The sequence below is a fragment of the Ruditapes philippinarum genome, unplaced genomic scaffold (genome assembly GCF_026571515.1).
Source record: "Ruditapes philippinarum isolate M1 unplaced genomic scaffold, ASM2657151v2 ctg2148_1_1_1_1, whole genome shotgun sequence".
NCBI lineage: Eukaryota > Metazoa > Mollusca > Bivalvia > Venerida > Veneridae > Ruditapes > Ruditapes philippinarum.
Genome location: NW_026861235.1, coordinates 45,106 through 65,306, shown reverse-complemented (window position 1 = coordinate 65,306; position 20,201 = coordinate 45,106). Strand labels below are relative to the sequence as shown.

General features: G+C 30.8%; 1 protein-coding gene across 6 annotated transcripts in view; it reads right to left on the bottom strand.

Moving 5' to 3' along the window:
• LOC132714973 (unconventional myosin-XV-like) overlaps nt 1-20,201 on the bottom strand; it is a 95,074-nt gene that overhangs the window by 38,197 nt on the left and 36,676 nt on the right. For all 6 annotated transcript variants that reach the window (XM_060697919.1, XM_060697916.1, XM_060697915.1 and 3 more), the window contains 12 exons: nt 18,679-18,840; nt 17,817-17,930; nt 17,442-17,500; nt 17,030-17,159; nt 16,377-16,604; nt 15,960-16,085; nt 15,610-15,687; nt 14,735-15,060; nt 13,234-13,357; nt 7,059-7,234; nt 5,237-5,321; nt 2,896-2,985 (listed from right to left, as the gene is read on the bottom strand). In XM_060697919.1, the coding sequence (XP_060553902.1) occupies nt 2,896-2,985; nt 5,237-5,321; nt 7,059-7,234; nt 13,234-13,357; nt 14,735-15,060; nt 15,610-15,687; nt 15,960-16,085; nt 16,377-16,604; nt 17,030-17,159; nt 17,442-17,500; nt 17,817-17,930; nt 18,679-18,840 (1,698 nt within the window). The remainder of the gene's footprint in view (nt 1-2,895; nt 2,986-5,236; nt 5,322-7,058; nt 7,235-13,233; nt 13,358-14,734; nt 15,061-15,609; nt 15,688-15,959; nt 16,086-16,376; nt 16,605-17,029; nt 17,160-17,441; nt 17,501-17,816; nt 17,931-18,678; nt 18,841-20,201) is intronic.

Sequence of the window (20,201 nt, the reverse complement as noted above, 5' to 3'; positions counted from 1 at the left end):
ACTTATATTTTAAGAAAGGAAAAGATATTCACATTTCAAGAAATGATTTACGTGTTATATTCAAATAATGAATGATTTATTTTTTCAGTATCTATCACTAAATTTCTGCTGTATGATTAATGTAGTAAGGGCTATTTTAAAAATATTCTTACATATTTTTGGAAATTTTCGTAGATTTTAAATGCTGCATTTAATGTGTTTGTTCACTTGACAACATTTTACTTTAAAATACATTTTAAAAATATTCATGAAAATTAGCATGCCTCTGGAGATATGCTGCTTTCAAGGTTTCTTGTCTAAAACATTATTTTTATTGCCAATAACCTACTTATATTGCACTACAGACCAGAACCATTCTCTAAATTTTGAAGAAGACCATCTAAAGACTATTTGTGTAAAGTTTGATTTAAATCATGTCAGTGTTGCAGAAGATGTCATTTCAAGAATTTATATATAAATAGCAATGGACAATGCACAACAACAACATTAATCAGGAGACAATAAATGCACACTCAGGTGAGCCAAGAAAAATGGTACAGAATAAAATAGTTTTGTTTTTAATAACAAGCAGATTAACTTGTTCATCATTAACAACATCCTATTAACAATGCAACAATGCATGTTGCAAATGAATAAAAACTGTACAAATTGTTTTATTTCCATGCATAAGAACATTTGGTGTAAACTATAGCATTTTGAAATTTCCATATACAACCATGTTGCACTAAGTCAATGAAATGTATTTTTATAACTGCAAAACAAAAGCATTCTGACAAACAAAACACTTGACTTCTTCACGTTCTTAATATTAAAAAAAATAGCCATGCAAGAATTTTTCTTAGGTAACAAAAGGTAATATTTCAATAAAAATACATGCTTGACTTTTTAGTCAAGCAACTACAATTATGACCTTCTATTACCTGTGTAAAGTTTCGTTGGAATACATAGTTGTGGTAAGAGCAAATAAACATCAAGCATTTATCAGTATATTTCTTAGTTACAAAGGGGTATAATTCTGTCAAAATCATCACCAACATATTTGGACTAAATATAAACCAAAAACAAAATGTATGAATGTTCAAGTAAATACAGTCAGTGGTTGTAGAGATATAACCTATATCAGGGTTTGTTTAAGTTCTATACAGGGATGTAATTCACTCCAGTCATGCAAGAGTTATGGAGCTTGGAAAGTGATCTATAATCATGGTCCTGAATACAGAAGAAAACCTTCAGAACTTTAAATGAGATTTACAAGCAAGCACTTTGCCAACTTTGACTCCAAGGTTAATGGGACAACCTGCTAATTCTTTGGGCACTCAAGCTTCGAGCTTGTATTAAGAAAATTGCACTTACAAGTTCTGGTAATCCATCATCACAATATTCAAATCCATAAAATGATCTTCTCCCAACCCTTTCTAATGTGTATTCCTTCATTTTAGTTTTTTTCATCAATCACTTTCACAATATTTCATTTTATATTAATCTTAACATAAAATCCTTAAGTTTTAAGACTGTGTACTTCATTTTAATAATATCACATATATAATCATCATACCAAGTATAAACAAGGTCTTAATTGATTTGATACCCCCCAAAAACCAATTGCCACACAGACAATACTAACACCAAGTGTTGGGTTAAAGTGTCCAGTCTGATGTAGTACATATATCTAGTTAGCACTGTTAGTTGACAGTTACAAGGTGTTGTAATTGATCAACTGTCAATCACTCATCTCATAATACTGTCAACTGGTCAACAGTCCTTCTCATTAACTGTTTAATTGATTGTCTTAGTTAACAATTTATACAAACCAATACACTAACTTTTAATTGATATTCTTGTAAATTAATTCCAATCCATTCTTTAATTTCACTACTTATGTTCTTGCAAATTCATTTGCAGCATACATGTACAAAACATTTAATATTATTCATATATTGCAATCAAATAACTCTTTACTTTCATAGTTAACATTCTTGCAAATTTAACTGCAGTGTACAAATTATTTAATGATTTTAACCTATATTTTTGTCAAAATAATTCATATTTTTGTAAATTTATTACAATGCACCAATATTTTAACATTTGTAACTAACATTCTTGAAAATTTATTGTAATTTTCTAATCATTAAATCTCACTTTTATTTAATTTTCTTGTATATTAATTGCAATTACCAATTATTTAATTCTTGATTGATATTCTGTAAACTAACAGTTATCCAATGCTTCTATGAACAATAACTACATACATTACCACCACCTTTTACTAATACATCTATTTATTCATATCTTATTTTGTGTTATAAATAAACAATAAAAATGTTATGTAAATATATAATGATATGCAGAAACCAGAGAACATGTATGCATAAATTAGGATAAATACATGACTCAAATTTATCAACATGACAACTTGTCAAGACTTCTGGTTAAAACCACTTTATTTTATCACTGTATAGTAAAACTGTAATATATCATTTGCATAGGACCTCAGCTTCATGATTCTTTTCCACACAAGAATTAAAGGTATATAACTCTGTACATAAATATATACAAGAGACACTGATCTTGTTATCAAACCATTTAACTATCTATAAATTTTCAAATTTAGAGAGAAATTCATTCTTATTTGTATACAAGAAATGAAACTCTGTCAAAAATAAATGGAAAAGTTACTGACCTTGTCATCTGTCATATATTTACATATTGAGTGAGAAATAAAGTTCAAACTATATCAAGGCAATAACAAATTTTGTCTCTTAAAATTCCATGATTGCCTCAACAGTAAATATTGCAACAGACAATGGAGTGTAAACAAATCCACCTTGAACAAATTGTTCATAATGAATAACTACTAGTGTCATTTTCATACACTAATGAATATTGTAAACTTACCCTTCTTTCTCTCTCCATTTTGATTCTCTCGTTTTCTCTTTGTTTTTCTCTTTGCTCGTGCTCTTGTTTTCTCTTTATTTCTTCTCTTGTCTGAAATTGAGAGAAAAAAAAATGAACTATTAAACTTCAAAACATAATAATTACTTACTTTATACAAGAACAAATTACTGCATTCATACATTACTCATTTATCATTTTCCTCATTTAAAGTTTCAAATAATTTTGCCCCTCAATTATTTCATTTCATTTGAGTGGTTGAAGTATTTTCTTCTTCAACAAACTCTTCCGTGATCAATATCTGGAGGAAAAAGGGGGAAAGTAATCATGATTTTCAATCAATATTAAGTAAAAAACATGTCTCTACCTTGCATTCACAACTTTTCCTCATTCAATAGTTCTCATATATTTCAGATTTGAATAAGGATAATCCCCATATCACCTGCCCCTCTTCAAATGACATGTCCACAATCTCTAACCCCCAACCCCTTCTCAAACCCCTTTCATATTCAAGAGATAGAGACATTATAACTTTTTTTTTTTTCAAAAATATTTTTGACATGATCTCTCTTTAAACAATGAGTAAGAAAGTATTTTATTGTTTATAATGTTGTTGAATGCCTAGAGGATAATACAGCACAGTATAAATGGTAAGTTGAGATTTGCCATTAAGATTGTGTAGTGTTTGTATGACAGTAAGTGAAATATCCCCCAGCCATACATAGCAAGGAGTGGTAATATTTAGGTGGATCAAAGAATAAATATCAATGGCATACACAGATAAACAGAGTCAATGCACTTTATGCTACACCTATATAGCAGCTAATATATATAATACTGGTAATCTCACATTGGTCTTAGAATACAAATTTATATTTGTCCAAACACATGTATTTTGATAATTACCCTACTGGATATGTATAATGGCTTTGTCCTGCTTTAAAATTGGAACATTTTTTGAAAAGTATAATTCCATTAACCTGTTGACTTTCTACACAGATTTATCAAGTTTCATTTTTTGGAACTTAGGATGGAACCTTTAGGATATGAAGATGAAACAATAAAGCATTTTCCTTTTGGTTCCAGGAGGATAAAGGTTTATTGATATTATGGCTAACAGATATTCAGAAGTAAAACATCATTCATTGTACACTGGGGAAATTAAAAGCTGTTACACATGTTAACCTGCTGAATTTCCAGAATGGATTTGTTCAGTTTCATTTTTGGAACTGTCCATTGAAGTCAGCAAACAGACAAGAGCATGCTCTGATTGCATGTATATGTTGAGACTGGCCTGGCTCTATACTGGTGGCAAAGACTAATCACTTCTAGTTTCAGCAGGGTTAGGGTAAATGCATGATACTTATTATAACCTTAAAGCATCTAAGAAGTTCAGAAAATGGAAAATGCTGAAAAACATGATAGCTATCTCTCTAAATGGGGAGCTTACCAACAATAATAAATAATGTTATATGTACCATAAAAAGACCACGTAGATATCCTCCACAAAATTTCTTGTCTTGTAAAATAAAATGCATGCTGCTTTTTTCATATAAAATATTGAGCAAAAAAAATCAATAGGAAGCATTCAAAAACAGAATTATTTTCTCTAAATTGGCATCTCTTTCATGCTTACAACATAATTACAACATAAGGCAACACTAGTTCAGTATGTTAACTATATAGCAACAAAAGTTGTTCAAATTCAGCTAGTATAATGTTGATTCACAATGTTTTGTTGTGGAAACAGTCAGCAGCTGTCATATTATTATACTATAATCACTGATTTACTATTCCAGTCTATTGTTGACAGCACAATGTAAACATTTAACTACACCACACTTCCATGCTTTAAAATTAATGAAAATCCTGACATACATTTTGTGAATGAAAAAAAGTAGTTCTATAATTATTTTTCAGGCATATTATGTATAAAATAAAGTCCCTCTGATAAACCTAACTATCTTCTAATATAAATGGACACAAAAAATGAGAGGATCATATCCATATGAATCATACAATTATCATAGTGGTGATATTTAAACAAAATAAGTTTTTTAAAACCAAAGGAAAAAAAAATGTTTTTAGATTTTCGGCTATTGATCTTCATTGTTGATAAATATTGACATTTGAAACAAGACAATCATTTCATTATACAATGTTTTGTTTTGCAACATGGACTAAGTTCATGCCCCTAAAAAAGAATTTTTTGTACATATGATATTATTAAAAATCTGTTAAAAAACTGATAGACCAAAAAAAACTAGAAAATTCATTACAGCGAAATAATTTCATTTCATCTTGATGAGTGAAGTTCAACTTTAAGACAAAAATAAATTGTTACCTTTAGATACTTTTTCCTCTCACGGTACATACGAAACTGAGCTTGTGCTTGAATAATTCCATGTTGTATCACATTAAATCTTTTCCTGAAACAAAAATAGTTCCGAGAATGTCACAAAATTTCCAGTAACGGATTTTATTCTAATCCTAGAACTAAGTGAATTGCGTAATTTTGACCTCTGTATAAAAACTTGTGCTAGCTTCTTATGAAGAATATAATCCACCACAACAATCCTTTAAATCTGCACTTAAACCATTCTGTGCAAAGCCGAAACAAACATCATTCATATCAAGAAAAATGTCGCAAATAACGCAAGTACAAAATCCTGAATGACGTCTGCAAAAAAAGTAATTACTATGCTGCAACCACAAAAATTTAAACAAAAGCACTTAACAAGCATCAAAATGTCTAAATTTATAATTTTTGCATGTTCCTTTCAGTAAAATTCATTATATATCCGACAATTTCAGAACTTGTTTTTATTAAAGAGATTAAAATAAGAAGAAATTAAAATTGATTTTTTTTTATGAAGAAAAAAAAACAACAAAATGAAACACCTCTGATGGGTACGATGAGGTGAAATGAAGCTAAGGTAGCTGATTGTAAGTATCTGGTCATTTGCTAGCAGTTTATGTTGCCCCAAGATAAAATATGTGATGTCATCTAAAAACCTACCTCCATCACTATAACATATATATCACCACAATTAACTGAAAACTTAACTCCGCACTCTTGATAAATTATGGGTGGTAACACAACCAGAAAACTTTTACACAGTCTTCTCACAATAAACAATAAAAGCTATCCTCCTTTTATTTTATAAACTATTTCAGATTTCATGTAAATTAACCATGAATGGAAAAATCTTTTACGATATTTTAATGGGTTTGAAGGAGATATTAGTCAACGTGAAAAATGCTTTTGGCTATTGTCTGTTTACATATTCTTAATGAACAGATACTATAAAAATACACGTTAACTTTTTGTTGGGGATTTAATAACCATTTGTGTTATAACTTATAACTGCTAAAATGTTAAAATAAATATTAAAGCAAACTGTAAAAAGGTTAAAATAAACATTAAAGAAACTGAATATTTTTAGCTTTTGAACCATGTATTAAAGACATAGTCTGGTATAAAATTGTTAGGATAAAAATAATTTATTTTTCAAAGTGCGTTTCAAACCAAAAAATATATAGCATAATTTTCATTATATTGTGCTCAATTTACAAAGAAAGATATGTGTTTATTTGATATTTATTGTAAATGGCAAAATGGTGCAGAATGTTCAAGTTCATTAAAGTTCAATAACATAACTGCACCTGTTTTCCCCCCTCCATCAGAGAGCCGTTATATTTCATCTTAAATGACACAAGAGTTCAGACACAAAGTTTACGCCCATACTGTCTGTTGACAGCCACTATGAAACTGTAACTAATGATGCAATTACCATAGCTGTCTACAACACCTTAAACACCACACCTGACCTATAATTACCTTATATGGTCAAATGTTTGTTCTACCTTTCAATTCTGGACAGATTCCAAAAATGTTTCATTAACAATTTTAATTTTGATTTTTTTTTAACATTTTACTTAGAAATCAGCCCTCTTGTGTATGAAAGGAGTGCATCTTATTAATTGAAATCTTAATCCTTGTAAACACTATAAATTCTAGAAATTTCAACCAATTTTTATTTAATTCTGAATAACAGGATAAGAAGCATCCTTCAAACAATGATTTTCTTAATGAAATGTATGTAAACTGTGCATTAAACTTGAAAAAAACATAGTATTCTAAGTGACAATTATGCTACACTCACCTTGCCAAATGCATTCTGATTCCAGCTTGTATCTCAACAGTCTTCTTGTGTATGAGGAGAAACTTCCGTCGAGCCAAGAACATGCGAGCAAACTTCTGGATATACAGCGCAGCTTTCAAGTGAATCTTACGAGCCTCCATGTCAAGATGGTGCTCGAACACCTCCTTCATGAACACCTGTTGATCAGAGCACATATTAGGTATTGCAGTTGGCTTATATAGTGAAAATGCTCCTGGCATTGAAAAATTAAGATCAGAAGAGAAAAGTGCTGGTTGGTTACAGTAATCAGATTGCAAGTTTTGTGTATTTACAGACTGAGTAATGTTTTGTTCTAGAACTGATTGCCATTGTTGTATATTTGTGGAGTGAATGTCATTTTGTCCAGAATTTTGTAACAAATTATTTAAATGTGAGTCATACAGCAGGTCAGTGGTCGTTCTTGTCGGAGATACTGCATAAAACAGTTCATCCGGTGAAGACTTATTGGAGTGAACATTTGGAGATAAATTGGAGGAAAGAATCTGCATATCTGCAGTTACTCCTGCAGTTGGTACAGGTGATGAGTTTTCATGAGAACAATTTTCATACAATGGTGAATTTATGCTTGACAAAGATCTACAAATATTTGATGGCCTTTTCTCTACTTTTGTCTTGTCTTTTTTCTTGTCTTTTGGTGAGGCTTTTGTAGTTTTCTTATCTTTTGATCGCTTTTCCAATGGAACAAGATATCCACTTGCAGAACTATCTGTGTAAATGTTGTTTACATATACATTTTCATGATCTACACTGACAACTGCATGATGATCATTCAATAAGCTGTACACATTACCATCATCATGATTATTTTCATGTGCATTTCTCTGGTTATCTTTTTCCCTAACATCATAATCAGGCTTTAATATTTCCTTTTCTAAACCAGTCTGAACTGATTCATCATGGTAGTCTGGTTTTACTTTATCTTCTAAATTGGCATGAAATTCATCATTTTCATAGTCTGGTTTAATGTACCCTAGTTTAAAGTCAGGATCAAAGTTTTCATTTTCATAATCAGGTTTAATCTTATCTTGTAAAGCTGTAAGGAATTTGTCATTCTGGTAATCAGGTTTAATTTCCTCTTGTAAACTAGAATGATCTTTCTCTTTCTTGTGATCTAGCTTGAACTTTTCTAGTAAATCAGTATGAAACTGCTCATTTTCATAATCAGGTTTTAACTTCTTCTCTTGTAAATCAGCATAGAATCTGTCATTTTCATAGTCTGGTTTTATTGCTTCATCAAAATCTGAACAGAATGAACTGTCTGATATCACTTCATCATCATCATCTTCTTTATCAACTTCAACTTTCTTTTGGTGTCCCTTAAAGGTGGTCAAAACATTATCATCTTGTACAAAGGACTTATTTCTTTGATGCTGTGTTATGTTTTCTTTTCTCTTTAAGAAATTATGTCTTACACTATCACCATGCTCTGGCAAATGTTTAATACTTTCAGACTTTTCTAACGGTTTTATAGAACTATCACCAGCTGCTACATCCTTCCTATCCTTACACTCATCTGCATCAACCTCCATCATGTAGTTCAGATACGAGGCATGCCTTTTGGAATCTGAATACTGACGGCTATCTGTTTTCATTGCTAATTCATCTTGCAAACCTATCTTCTGGTACATTTGTAATTTCTTATTAGACCTTGATGGTATATCACCATGTTCTTTATGGTTTTTAAAACATGCAACATGCATATCATGGGATGCAAAATGCATATTGTGACCCTGAAGATACTCATGGTGATGTAATGGGCTATGAGTAAGTTTTTCGTAGGTACTGACGCTCTCATAATCTCCCTTGAATTTTCTATGAAGAACTGCTCCATCAGTTGCAGTGTCCCTGAACTGATGGACACTTTCAAAAGCATGCGGGACTTGAGAATTATAGGTATAAGGATTACCGTGAAACTGTTGCTGAGATGTGGAAGGAACATAGATCCTCTCAGCTTTAAACTGTCTCTGTGAATGCCGAGCATTATGCTGTAGGGGATGGTTATAGTAACCTGATTCATTATCTGGATCACCTCTTTCATGAGCTCCATCTTTACCACCAGAAAACACCCACCGTGAAACGTTACTATACATAGGAAAATGTGACATATCCAGCTTTACACATTAAATGTTACATAATCTCCATCATTTGTACACACACACATGATGTATATGCACATACAGAATGGTGTAATCCATCAATTTACATGTCATATATCCCAACTGACAATGTTAGAATCTCTTTCAGAACATTTCTATTATCCATTTGCTCACTTCAAGTAGCAGACTCCCAAAAACACTGACAAATTAGATACTAATCAAGTCAAAATACCAACAATGATGTCATTAAAACGACATATCAATCATTCTCCGACAACTATAACTTCTCATGCATATAAACTCCACTAGAATGTTCACTATTCAGTATTAACGTGCCGCATTGCTAATTAATCTGTCATTCTTAAAATAAATCGTACACGACCGTTTTAAAATTCATAACAATACACTTGATTATAATGAAACAAAGTTTACATTAATGTTGTTCTGATAGGTATTTTCACTATAACCAGTATAGAAAGCAAAGACTGTAGAAAAGAAGACATCTCACCATCTGAACTAGTTTCTCTATTTTTCTTATCATATCTTATCACTAAATAATAAGATTATGACATTAATTATGTCAAATGACCTGATTCACAACTTCCTTCAGTAAGGTAAAAAAATATCTTAATGTCAGATGTAAGAACATTTATTAGTTTATACGCAGCTTCAGTTGTATTAAACTTCAGCTGTGATGCAAAATGGTGTATAATGATAAAAATGATGCATGGATCATAAATTTTATTTCAAAAATAAAATGTCAGAGCCCTCTCTGTCCTTCCTAATCATCTGTAATCAGTGTTCAAGAAATAATGTAATACTCTGTAATTCTCTTTTTCCAAACAGTCTACAGCAGATGTTACTACCATGTCATTTACATTTTTAGTCTTGCTTGGTTCCCGAACTATATACATATACTAACAACAATAAACTCCCTGATGGCACCAAAAGTGATAAACCTTAGCCACCAGTAGAGATCCAGGCTAGCCTGCACAACCATCCAGGCTCTTAACGTTAGCTGACTTACATCAAATTTCCATTCCAATATCCCTAAATTGATTAGGAACAATTCCAAAAATGGAAGCTAGATGACCCAATTTACGAAATTTGTAGGCACAGGGTTAAAGTGGTAGACTCTTAACCATTGGAGTTTGGTCATTTGGACATCATATTCTTCTTAGAAAGTTTTAGTATATCTATATTGCTGAATATGTTATGGGATGTCCGAAGGAGTTGATTAATGTTAAATATAATTATTTATATTGTCACAGCCAGCAGTAACTTATCAACACTTTACTTATTTGATACATTGTCCAAATCTAGCACCTCTACATATTAATATTGTGAATAACTCACCTAAATTACAGTATTCATTTTTTTTCTTCATAAAAAAATAATGTTATGACACATTGCCGAAACCTAGCAACTCGATACATTAACAATCTTGGGAAGAAGTCCTAAATCATTGCCTTTTATGAACAAATTGACCCTTTTTATTCTCTTGAAATTATTCTATATGGAAGCTTTCTATAAACAGGTAAATATGCACTTGTGTCTTTTACTTGGAATTAGTCCTTTTACATAAGACTTTACCAAAGATTCTAACAGCAGCCTATAGATAAAATAGTTTGTTCTTCTTCAAATTCTGGACATCTCCAGTCAATTTTAAGGATGACAAGGAAAAAAGTGCATAAAGTTAGCAATAAACAGTTCACGGCTTGTCAGACTGCACAGATTTGTCAGCCTTTGGCAGCAAACAAATAAAGTCTTGTCAGACTGTACAGTTTTGTCAGCCTTTGGCAGCAAACAAAGTCTTGTCAGATTGCAGTTTTGTCAGCCTTTGGCAGCAAATAATTAAAGTGTTGTCAGATTGCATAGACTTGTCAACTTTTTGCAGCAAACAGCTTGTCTTGTCAGATTGCACAACTTTGGTATTTTTTGCAGCAAATAGTAAAAGTGTTTTGTCAAACTGCACAAATTTGTTCATTTTTTGCAGCAAATACTTCAAGTTTGGTCAAATAACAAAGTTTTGTAAGATTACACAATTTTATCACATTACAGATTTGTCACCTTGAGTGGATTTGTGGTGAACTAGACATATATTTGTAGCTAGTGCTTCAATCAAAGTTTGGTGTTATTATGATGACTCTTACTTCAGTGTGTTTAAGGTTGAATTTATGTTTCATATGAACAAGATATAATAAACTCATCATTCTCCTTATGTTTATGGACATTAGAGAAGTTGACAGCCTGTATAACTTTTATTATCATAGGGAAACTAACAATCTATTAGCATATGATTATTCTAATTTGATTAGTGGATATGTCATAGTAAAACTCTATGAACTGTTGTAAAGATGTGTTTTAAAGCAAATTCAAAGAATGTCGAACTTGACCGATATCAGTTTTTACCAAAAATTATTTGAATCTCACACCTATTTCAGGAATTATCATCTAGACACCATGAGAACCCATTAACCAAAAAGCACACTCCTATGTATTACATCCTTAACTCTAAACTTTGTTTGATGGAGATATAACTGCATATTTTTTTTTCTTTAAACAACATTGAAGAAAATGGAAAAAAACATTACATGTGTGTAAATTAATTATATAACCTACCAACTCATAAATCTTTATCCCTCCTTTACTTTCATCTGCCATACTCAAATATTTAATTTTTTTGACACAAAAATATCACTTCTCATTTATACACTTAAATCCCTAACTTCTGAGAATTGTTTTTCCACCTTAAATATCTACCTAAGTCTATTAGTAATGAAGCCTATTTCTTCTTGCCGTTCCTGTTTTTGCTATTCTGAATATATAGATTAACTGGTAACTTAAGTTTGCAGTTGTGCAATGTTGCAAGCCTCAATTAATTTAAAACAAGTACACAAGATGAGATGATATATTAAGAAAACAATTATCCTAGCATGGCTGCATTGTTATGCCTCAATCATTCATCATAACATTCAACAAACATGTACGACATTCTTGTAAATTTCATCATTCATTTAATACACTATTGTCTTTTCAACTTATTTAGAATGTGAAGGAGAAGAACAGGTAAAAAGGTTTTCTTGATATTTTTTTTCCAAATATAATGGTTTCTTCCAAAGCCTTTTTTTCTTTTTTCTATCCATTCTGCTTATTTACTACCACATTTCAGTTGCCAATATTATGTTTATTATTCTTATATTTATTTTCCTGATAGCGTAAAATACTGCCATGTTCAAGAGGTGACCCATGCTGGGTGTGAAGCACCTCTACACGGGACCGTGGCTTTTAGGGTCTTGACCATAAGTATTGTTAGAGGAGGAACCTGCAACTCCTAGATTACTAGTCTAGCACATTACCACTTAACCTTGGGTCTGCTCCTTCCATGGACATACCAACTGGTCTGATGGTGATCTACTGTTTTGATTTGAATTTGAATCATTAAAATAACATACAAATGCATTAAATTTCAGGATATCTTTTTCTTGTTTTGATAACTGACCAACTTGTTGAAGTAGCCATTTTACTGTACTATTTATTTGCTGTTGTTATTTGAAGGAACACAGGATTAATGTTTAATAAATTTATATCTGTAGATATGATGTAAACAAGACCATGAATTATCACCTGCTGGTACATGATTGATATTTAATTGTTTTGAGTTGACTTTTATAACCACAGACATAAAGCATAAATAAAACAGCACAATTAAACATTGTCTGAGATATAGTAGTTTTTAGTTTGTGTGAACATTTATTTGTGGTGATTCTAAACTATGCTGCTTTAGTATAAATATATGAAAACTTTGTTTTCTATTCATGAAAATTGTACAAAATTCATGCTTTTAAAATGACAAATTAAACTCCATTATATTCTGAATAACATATTCACAAATTCATATTGTGTAAGTTTCACATAATGTCCAACAACTAAAAGCTTTAACCCTAGTCACCTGACTACCTGGTCAGCTATCAAAAAATAACGTCTTAAATTATACCACTTAGTCAGACAAGCTTAAAAGATTTGTTGATAATTGTTACCTTGGTTGCTCCTATTCTGTAGAGGTGTGAGAAGCTGGCATGCTGTGTGTTTAATATCATAAGACAAACGTCTGTAGGTAGATGTGTCACATGGATTCTCTGACCTCTCAACAAACATCGGTACCTTTATTTTATATATAAAACAAGTTACAGAAACAATAAATCAATCTAATTTTTGGTTGGGTTTACATCACAACAACACTGTAAAGGTCATATGGTGACTTTCAAACTTTACTGGTGGAGAAAGACCTCAGGTAGGTGCCCCTTCTTGCATAACTTCAGGCACCAACTGGCACTAGAGTAGAACCACCAACAACCATAACATAGCTGGTTAGCTTCCTCACATGAAAGAATCTAAAGCCCCTGGCAAGATTTGAATCCACATCAGTAATGATGAGTGGTTTGCATTCAATGATCATAACCACTCAGCCATGGATGCCACCTTTGAATGTTAATGGCAATTGTGCTCAGTATAAAGGCTGACTAACCTGCACATCTCTGTCAGGACTTTATACTGTTAGTTTCTACAATTAAACTTACGTCAAAACCCAATAAAGTAACATTGGACTGATCCAAATTCAAAGCAGGGCAAGTCTATTACACAAATCAAGCAGGGCATGAATATTTACACCTGAGCACTTTAAACTTGACTGAAATGGTTTTAACCAGTTACAACTTCATGCAAAAATAAAACTAATTACATTTTGAAAGTAAGTACCTTTATGTTTAAAGTTGGGAAAACAAGGGAAAATGTTATTTACTTGATGAGCAGAAGTAAGAAATTCAAGAATAAAATTTTTTCTAAGTTGTATAAGGTGTTTTAGGTGTATCGATGGATCAGACAGTTATTAAGTTTCATGAAGATTAATTTACGACATCATTTTCACATTGTATGTTTCATAACATCGTATGTAACATAACTATATCCCTTTTACAACACTGCATAACCATATTGTCCTTGCCACTCACAGTTGCCTCCCTTTATTACTAGGTGTGACAGTACTGATAGTGACAAAAGTATTTTATAATTACATTAATCATTATAGCAGGTAATGTCTTACAGATGGGTTATAGTTACTAGGTAGCTTAGGACATAAAATATCTCTGAAAATTAATTACACCTGATAAATAATGTCCTCAAATAAAAATAGATAATCTTTTTCAGTTCTGTAGTTGAAGATTAGGTAAATATATCAAACTGAATATTTATCATCTATATAGATATGACATTTAAGATAAGTGCAACTCCTCTATTCTATTAATATTTGCACACTGCTTTTGCAAAATCTAGTATAAATTTTCAGTGTAGACAGTCTGGCCCTGTCTGACTTTTTTAGCAATTATTCAGGTATTACATATTCCATTCATAAATCAAAAACCTTATGCTAAAAATACATGAGAGGATGTAAAATATAACATTGAAACTTAACCAGGAGAGCTTAAAATCAGACTTAATATTACAGGAAAATTTCAATGTCCAATACTTCTTTCTTTGCCTTACCTTTCAATGAAATGCGGGAATTTGACACGAATTGGGAATCCCAGCTTCCGTATTCGTATAGTTTCCAACATTCCTGTATATCGTAACTGATCTAACACCACATTTCTCTCAAATGTCATAGGCGATTTATCATTGTTTGGTTTAAGACACCTCACAAAGTATGGATTGCACCGAGACATTGTGTCTATAAGTGATAACAGTGATTCACAGAAGTTTGCCGCCACTGTCGGTGTTCTAGGCTTCATTGTAACAAAGCGACCCGTTGTTTTACTTAAAGTTTTTGTTATTAATCTGTCCCTCATATCTTTGAACATCTGTGCTATCAACTGAAATCATACATAAAACAAGATCGTCATTAATATTTTGAATAGCGCATTTAAGGGGCTGTAACTCATAAATATATTGTGGAATACGGCTGGTTCAACGAAACTGTTGTCCTCTTAAGCATTAACTTACTGAATTTTGGTAACTGACTCGTCCTGCACCAATTTCTCTGTTGACAATTTTCAATATGAGTGGTGTTAATAAGAGACTTATGTCTTCAGTATAAAGTCATACAAGTCTGCATCTCACAGATGTCTGACCAGACAAGTCTATTTTACAAACTCAACAGTGTAACATTGAATAGGACAACATACATGTATATAAATTGATGAATATTTCACCACCATTAAAATTATTAAAGTCAATTCAAATCTTTTGTACAGAACTATTTTTATTTTTAAAATACTGACACAATTTCATAAAATTTTAATCTTAAATTTCATAACATACTTAAATGTTTGTTTAACAACAACCATTTTAAATTATCAAAATGTTACGCTGGTTAGACGAAACAACTGACTGTCTCATTTATACAATATGTATTTCCATACCTTATTTTTACTTTCACAAAGAAGTTCAACAACATCACTTCTCAGTGTGTCTTTGTTCTTCTCCAGAAAATGGACAATCTGAAAAATATGGGACACAATGATTACAGTATACCAATATAACACTAAGGATTCAATGGTTTTAAGGCACATCAACATAGTATAAATATATAGCAACTTCCCAGTTTTTACAGTGAAGAAAGGTTGCTTCTCTGTGTATTATTTCAAGCACAACTAGGACAGTCATCAAGGTAGACATAAAGTTTGTAAAGTACCTGTACATAGCTTTCCTACATGAATTAAGAATTTAAAGATGAAGATACATATATATGACTGTTGTAATTGACTCTTACATTATATTTGATTTTTCCAGCATAGTGTTTGATACTGAACTCTGGTGCTGACATACGGGGCTTCCCGTACAGACCGTTATCACTGTGGTGAAAGTGGCACTTCTCTAAAAATGATCCATCTGTTGCCTATGGAAATAAAATACAAAATATTTTTTATATTAACAATATACTAATATTTCTATAAAAAGTTTCAAATTTAACAAAAATCATCAAATTCTTACTACCTTATAATTTTATCATACCAAGAAAATGAAATATACAGCAATTTTGTTTAAGTTACATTCTCAATATAGAGATACATTTTAAATCCTGTGTAGTCAAAATACTTACACTAATAATAGTAATAAAGGTTTTATTTAAAGAGGCAAAACAATTAGGCGTACCCATTCTTCCCTTTGAACATCTGAACAGTATTACCTGAGGAAAGTTACACTCGTCACCGAGTATATGTAAGATTCCGGCTGGTTTACTAGCGATTAGATCTATGACAGGTTGGTTATCCTGATATTCTATAGTAGTCCAGTCTATCTTCTCTTTCGCATACTCTTTCTGTTCCAGACGGAACACATGCTGGTTGAAGAAAAACTGCAGCGTCTCATTTGCATAGTTGATACATAACTGCTCAAAACTGTTCACATGAAAGTCCTGAATGTAAATAAAAATATAATTACAAATTTGAAATGCTTATATTTTGTTGCACTGATTACTTTTGTCTACATAACTTTTCAAGACAAATAAAAGTGTCAAAATGCTATCAAAAGAGCTTATATATGCATGTGTTAGGAAATATTTTATCATTATTAATGCATCATAAAATGGTTTTGGTTTTGTTTTGTATGCTTCCATAATTTACTACAAACAACATCAAGATATCCGGCTTACTAAAAGTAAAATGTACACTAAAAGTAAAATGTAAAGTTATAAAACAAAGGTGATTTCTTTTTTTTGAAGCAATGTATTATGGTGAGGTATCTATGGATTTTCCGCTAAGCCAAATTCTAAAAGGGGCTTTAATAGTGTTGAAATTGAAAACCCCTCAAGACAAAGACACATATCTGTAAAACACTGACCTCAAATCCGAAGATATCAAGGACAGCCAATGACGTGGATTTCTCTCGTTCAGATCGACACACAATCAAATTAATTCTTTCTACCAGCCATGTAAACAATCGACTGTACAATGCTTTAGATATCGCATCTCTGAAATTTTGAAATAAAATGTCTTACGTAGTTAATATTCAACAAAGATGAATATTACATTGTATTTAATTGAAAAGGGAACATGATTCATTACTGAAATTACAAGCAATTTTGATTAAAATGATTACTTATTAAACTGAAAATGATTTCTTTCTAGGGTATTTTGTAAGTGTTTCTGTATGCTTTATATATCAATATATGAAGAGGCTTAATATGTAAGAGAACTTTGCATTTTATTTTTACGATATTATATCACTAATGACACTTAGTTCATTTTCTTACCTGGCATCAAGTGCCTGATCTATGTTGTATGGTGTAAGAACTCTGTCCCCACGTGTTTCCTAGAATTTATATTATATCTTATAGTCATATAATATTATGAATATGTGAATTTCATATATATATCTAAGAATCTTTTTTTTTTCTTTTAAATGACTCCCTTCACCATTTACACTTTTAACTTTTTGAAAACAAAACATCTTGATTTAGCAAAAGAAATCTAATCATGCTTAGTGTTTTCGATGCATTCTTCATATATAAACAATATCTGAATGAATGTTCTACTGCAATCAAGTTATCTATAAACAAAACAAGAGAAAGCAGTTACTCAAGATCATGATACCAATAAAAATAATAAACATAAGAAGAAGTACGCACTGTAACTTTCTGTGTAAGAGCTTGTTTGAGCCAGTCCTCTGACAATTCTAGAAGATGTGAAATCCATTTTACCTCAGCTGTACTTCCCATCTCCACTGTATCATGGTTATCAACCTATGTTAATAACAAAGTTATATATACTGTATAATGGTTATCAACCTATGTTAATAACAAAGTTATATAATAATTATACTGTATCATGGTTATCAACCTATGTTAATAATATATATACTATATCATGGTTATCAACCTATGTTAATAACAAAGTTATATAATAATTATACTGTATCATGGTTATCAACCTATGTTAATAACAAAGTTATATATACTGTATCATGGTTATCAACCTATGTTAATAACAAAGTTATATAATAATTATACTGTATCATGGTTATCAACCTATGTTAATAATATATATACTGTATCATGGTTATCAACCTATGTTAATAACAAAGTTATATATACTGTATCATGGTTATCAACCTATGTATATAACAAAGTTTCATATTTATAACCATGTCTTACATTAATAACTTACATTAAATAACTGCATTACATAATTTACGAACATGTATTTATGTAACATTATATTATTAAACTGTATTATGTTCTATTACATTTACAACAAGATTTTACATTAATAACATTTTGGCAATTGCATTATTATTTGTACAACAGGGTTCAAATATTTACAACACACTTTTTTAAACTCCAAAGTCCCTGGGGATTCCATCACTGAACACTAACAGGGAAAGCGGTTCAAAATCACTGACCTAAACCACTCAACCACATAGGCTCCATACATATATAAATTTATCTTAATATAAAACAACTTTTATAAAAAGAGTTTAATCAAACTTACAAGAATTTTCTTGAAGTATATATTGCCAGTATGTAAGACAGCAGCAAGGATCTTGTGAATGGTTTCTTCTTCGTGTTTGGAGAAGTTGAGCACGTGCAGAGCGTCACACAACATGCGGAAATTACTGGCATCATCACGACTAGACAATGTGCAACTTCCTCCCTAAACAAATTATCATACATTTACATTAATACAGAATAGATATACTGAAAATCTCTAGAGAGACTTTTCTACATATATTTTGTGTCCTTGCCAATAAAATTCTTCAAATTCCTTACTGCATTTTTCTGTCACAGATCCTGGATTTCGTTTTTCTTTTTTACTCTTTATTTTTTTTTCAATCCCGTAACTTGTACTGACTTTTGCATTATATTTTTGCTATGTCCTTCTTAGTTCAAGATTCTATGTATTATTATGTCTTGTCTAGTTCTATTTTACCTCTTGTTATACATGTATGAAGATTATGTTATTCCTGTGCTACGGTTGTTTTTTTTCTTCTTTAATAAATTATTGTTTCATATTTCTCAATGTGTCCATCAGTAACTTCAATATCATTTATCCATTATCAAACTATATACCTTACTATGTAACTGAGTTACTTATTTAGATTAAGAAAAAACATAAACCATAAAAAGATACAAACAAAACCAATACAATTAATAAATAAATTACATAATTATGTTTTGCGATTTTGAATACGTTCATTAATAACAAAGTTATGGTGAAATATTTTGAAATTTAAAATTTCATCCGTCCTTCAGGGGTGAATATTTCAATCTGTTGAAATGAATCTCGCATACTAATTTGTGTTGTGTTCAAGTACGAAGGCTTTTTCTTTTATATGTTATAATGGAATGAAGATTTTAAGCTAAATTTGTTCACATAGAGACAGAAAAAACAAGATACTCCAAATCTATCAATTAGGAGCATAAAAACAACAGCTACATCAAAATGTACTATCACCAATACGAAATGTAAAAATTATTACTGACCGAAATGACAATACAACTACAGTTAAAGTGTAACACAAATTTCAAATTCATCACATTCTATCAAAGTAAAATCTATATTAACACAAAATCAAAACAAAGTTGCACCAAATTTTGATTAATTCTAAAGGAGCAATGCTGTCCAGGTACAAAAATCATATTTTCTACATTAGATGCCAGTCAAATATTTAAGGATTTAAATTAAGGGCTAAAGGAAATTAGCGAAAAACATTTAATCTCAAAAGTACTAACCAGAACAAGGAAGACATATTTATTTAAATTCTAAACATGCTGAAAGAAAAGACATTGCTTCAAACAAAACACTGCAGTCTGTTAATTGATACTAATAGATTTCATGACATCACATGCCATCAAAAATGACATCATGATATTATTCTGATTTAAACAAACAGATAATACTACTTATTTTTCCTTTCTTGTTCAACTGAAGTTAGTTAAATACCCAATATAAAAATCAAGTGAGCACACCAAAAAGTTTGTTGACAACCACACAAACAATATATAAATTGTTTC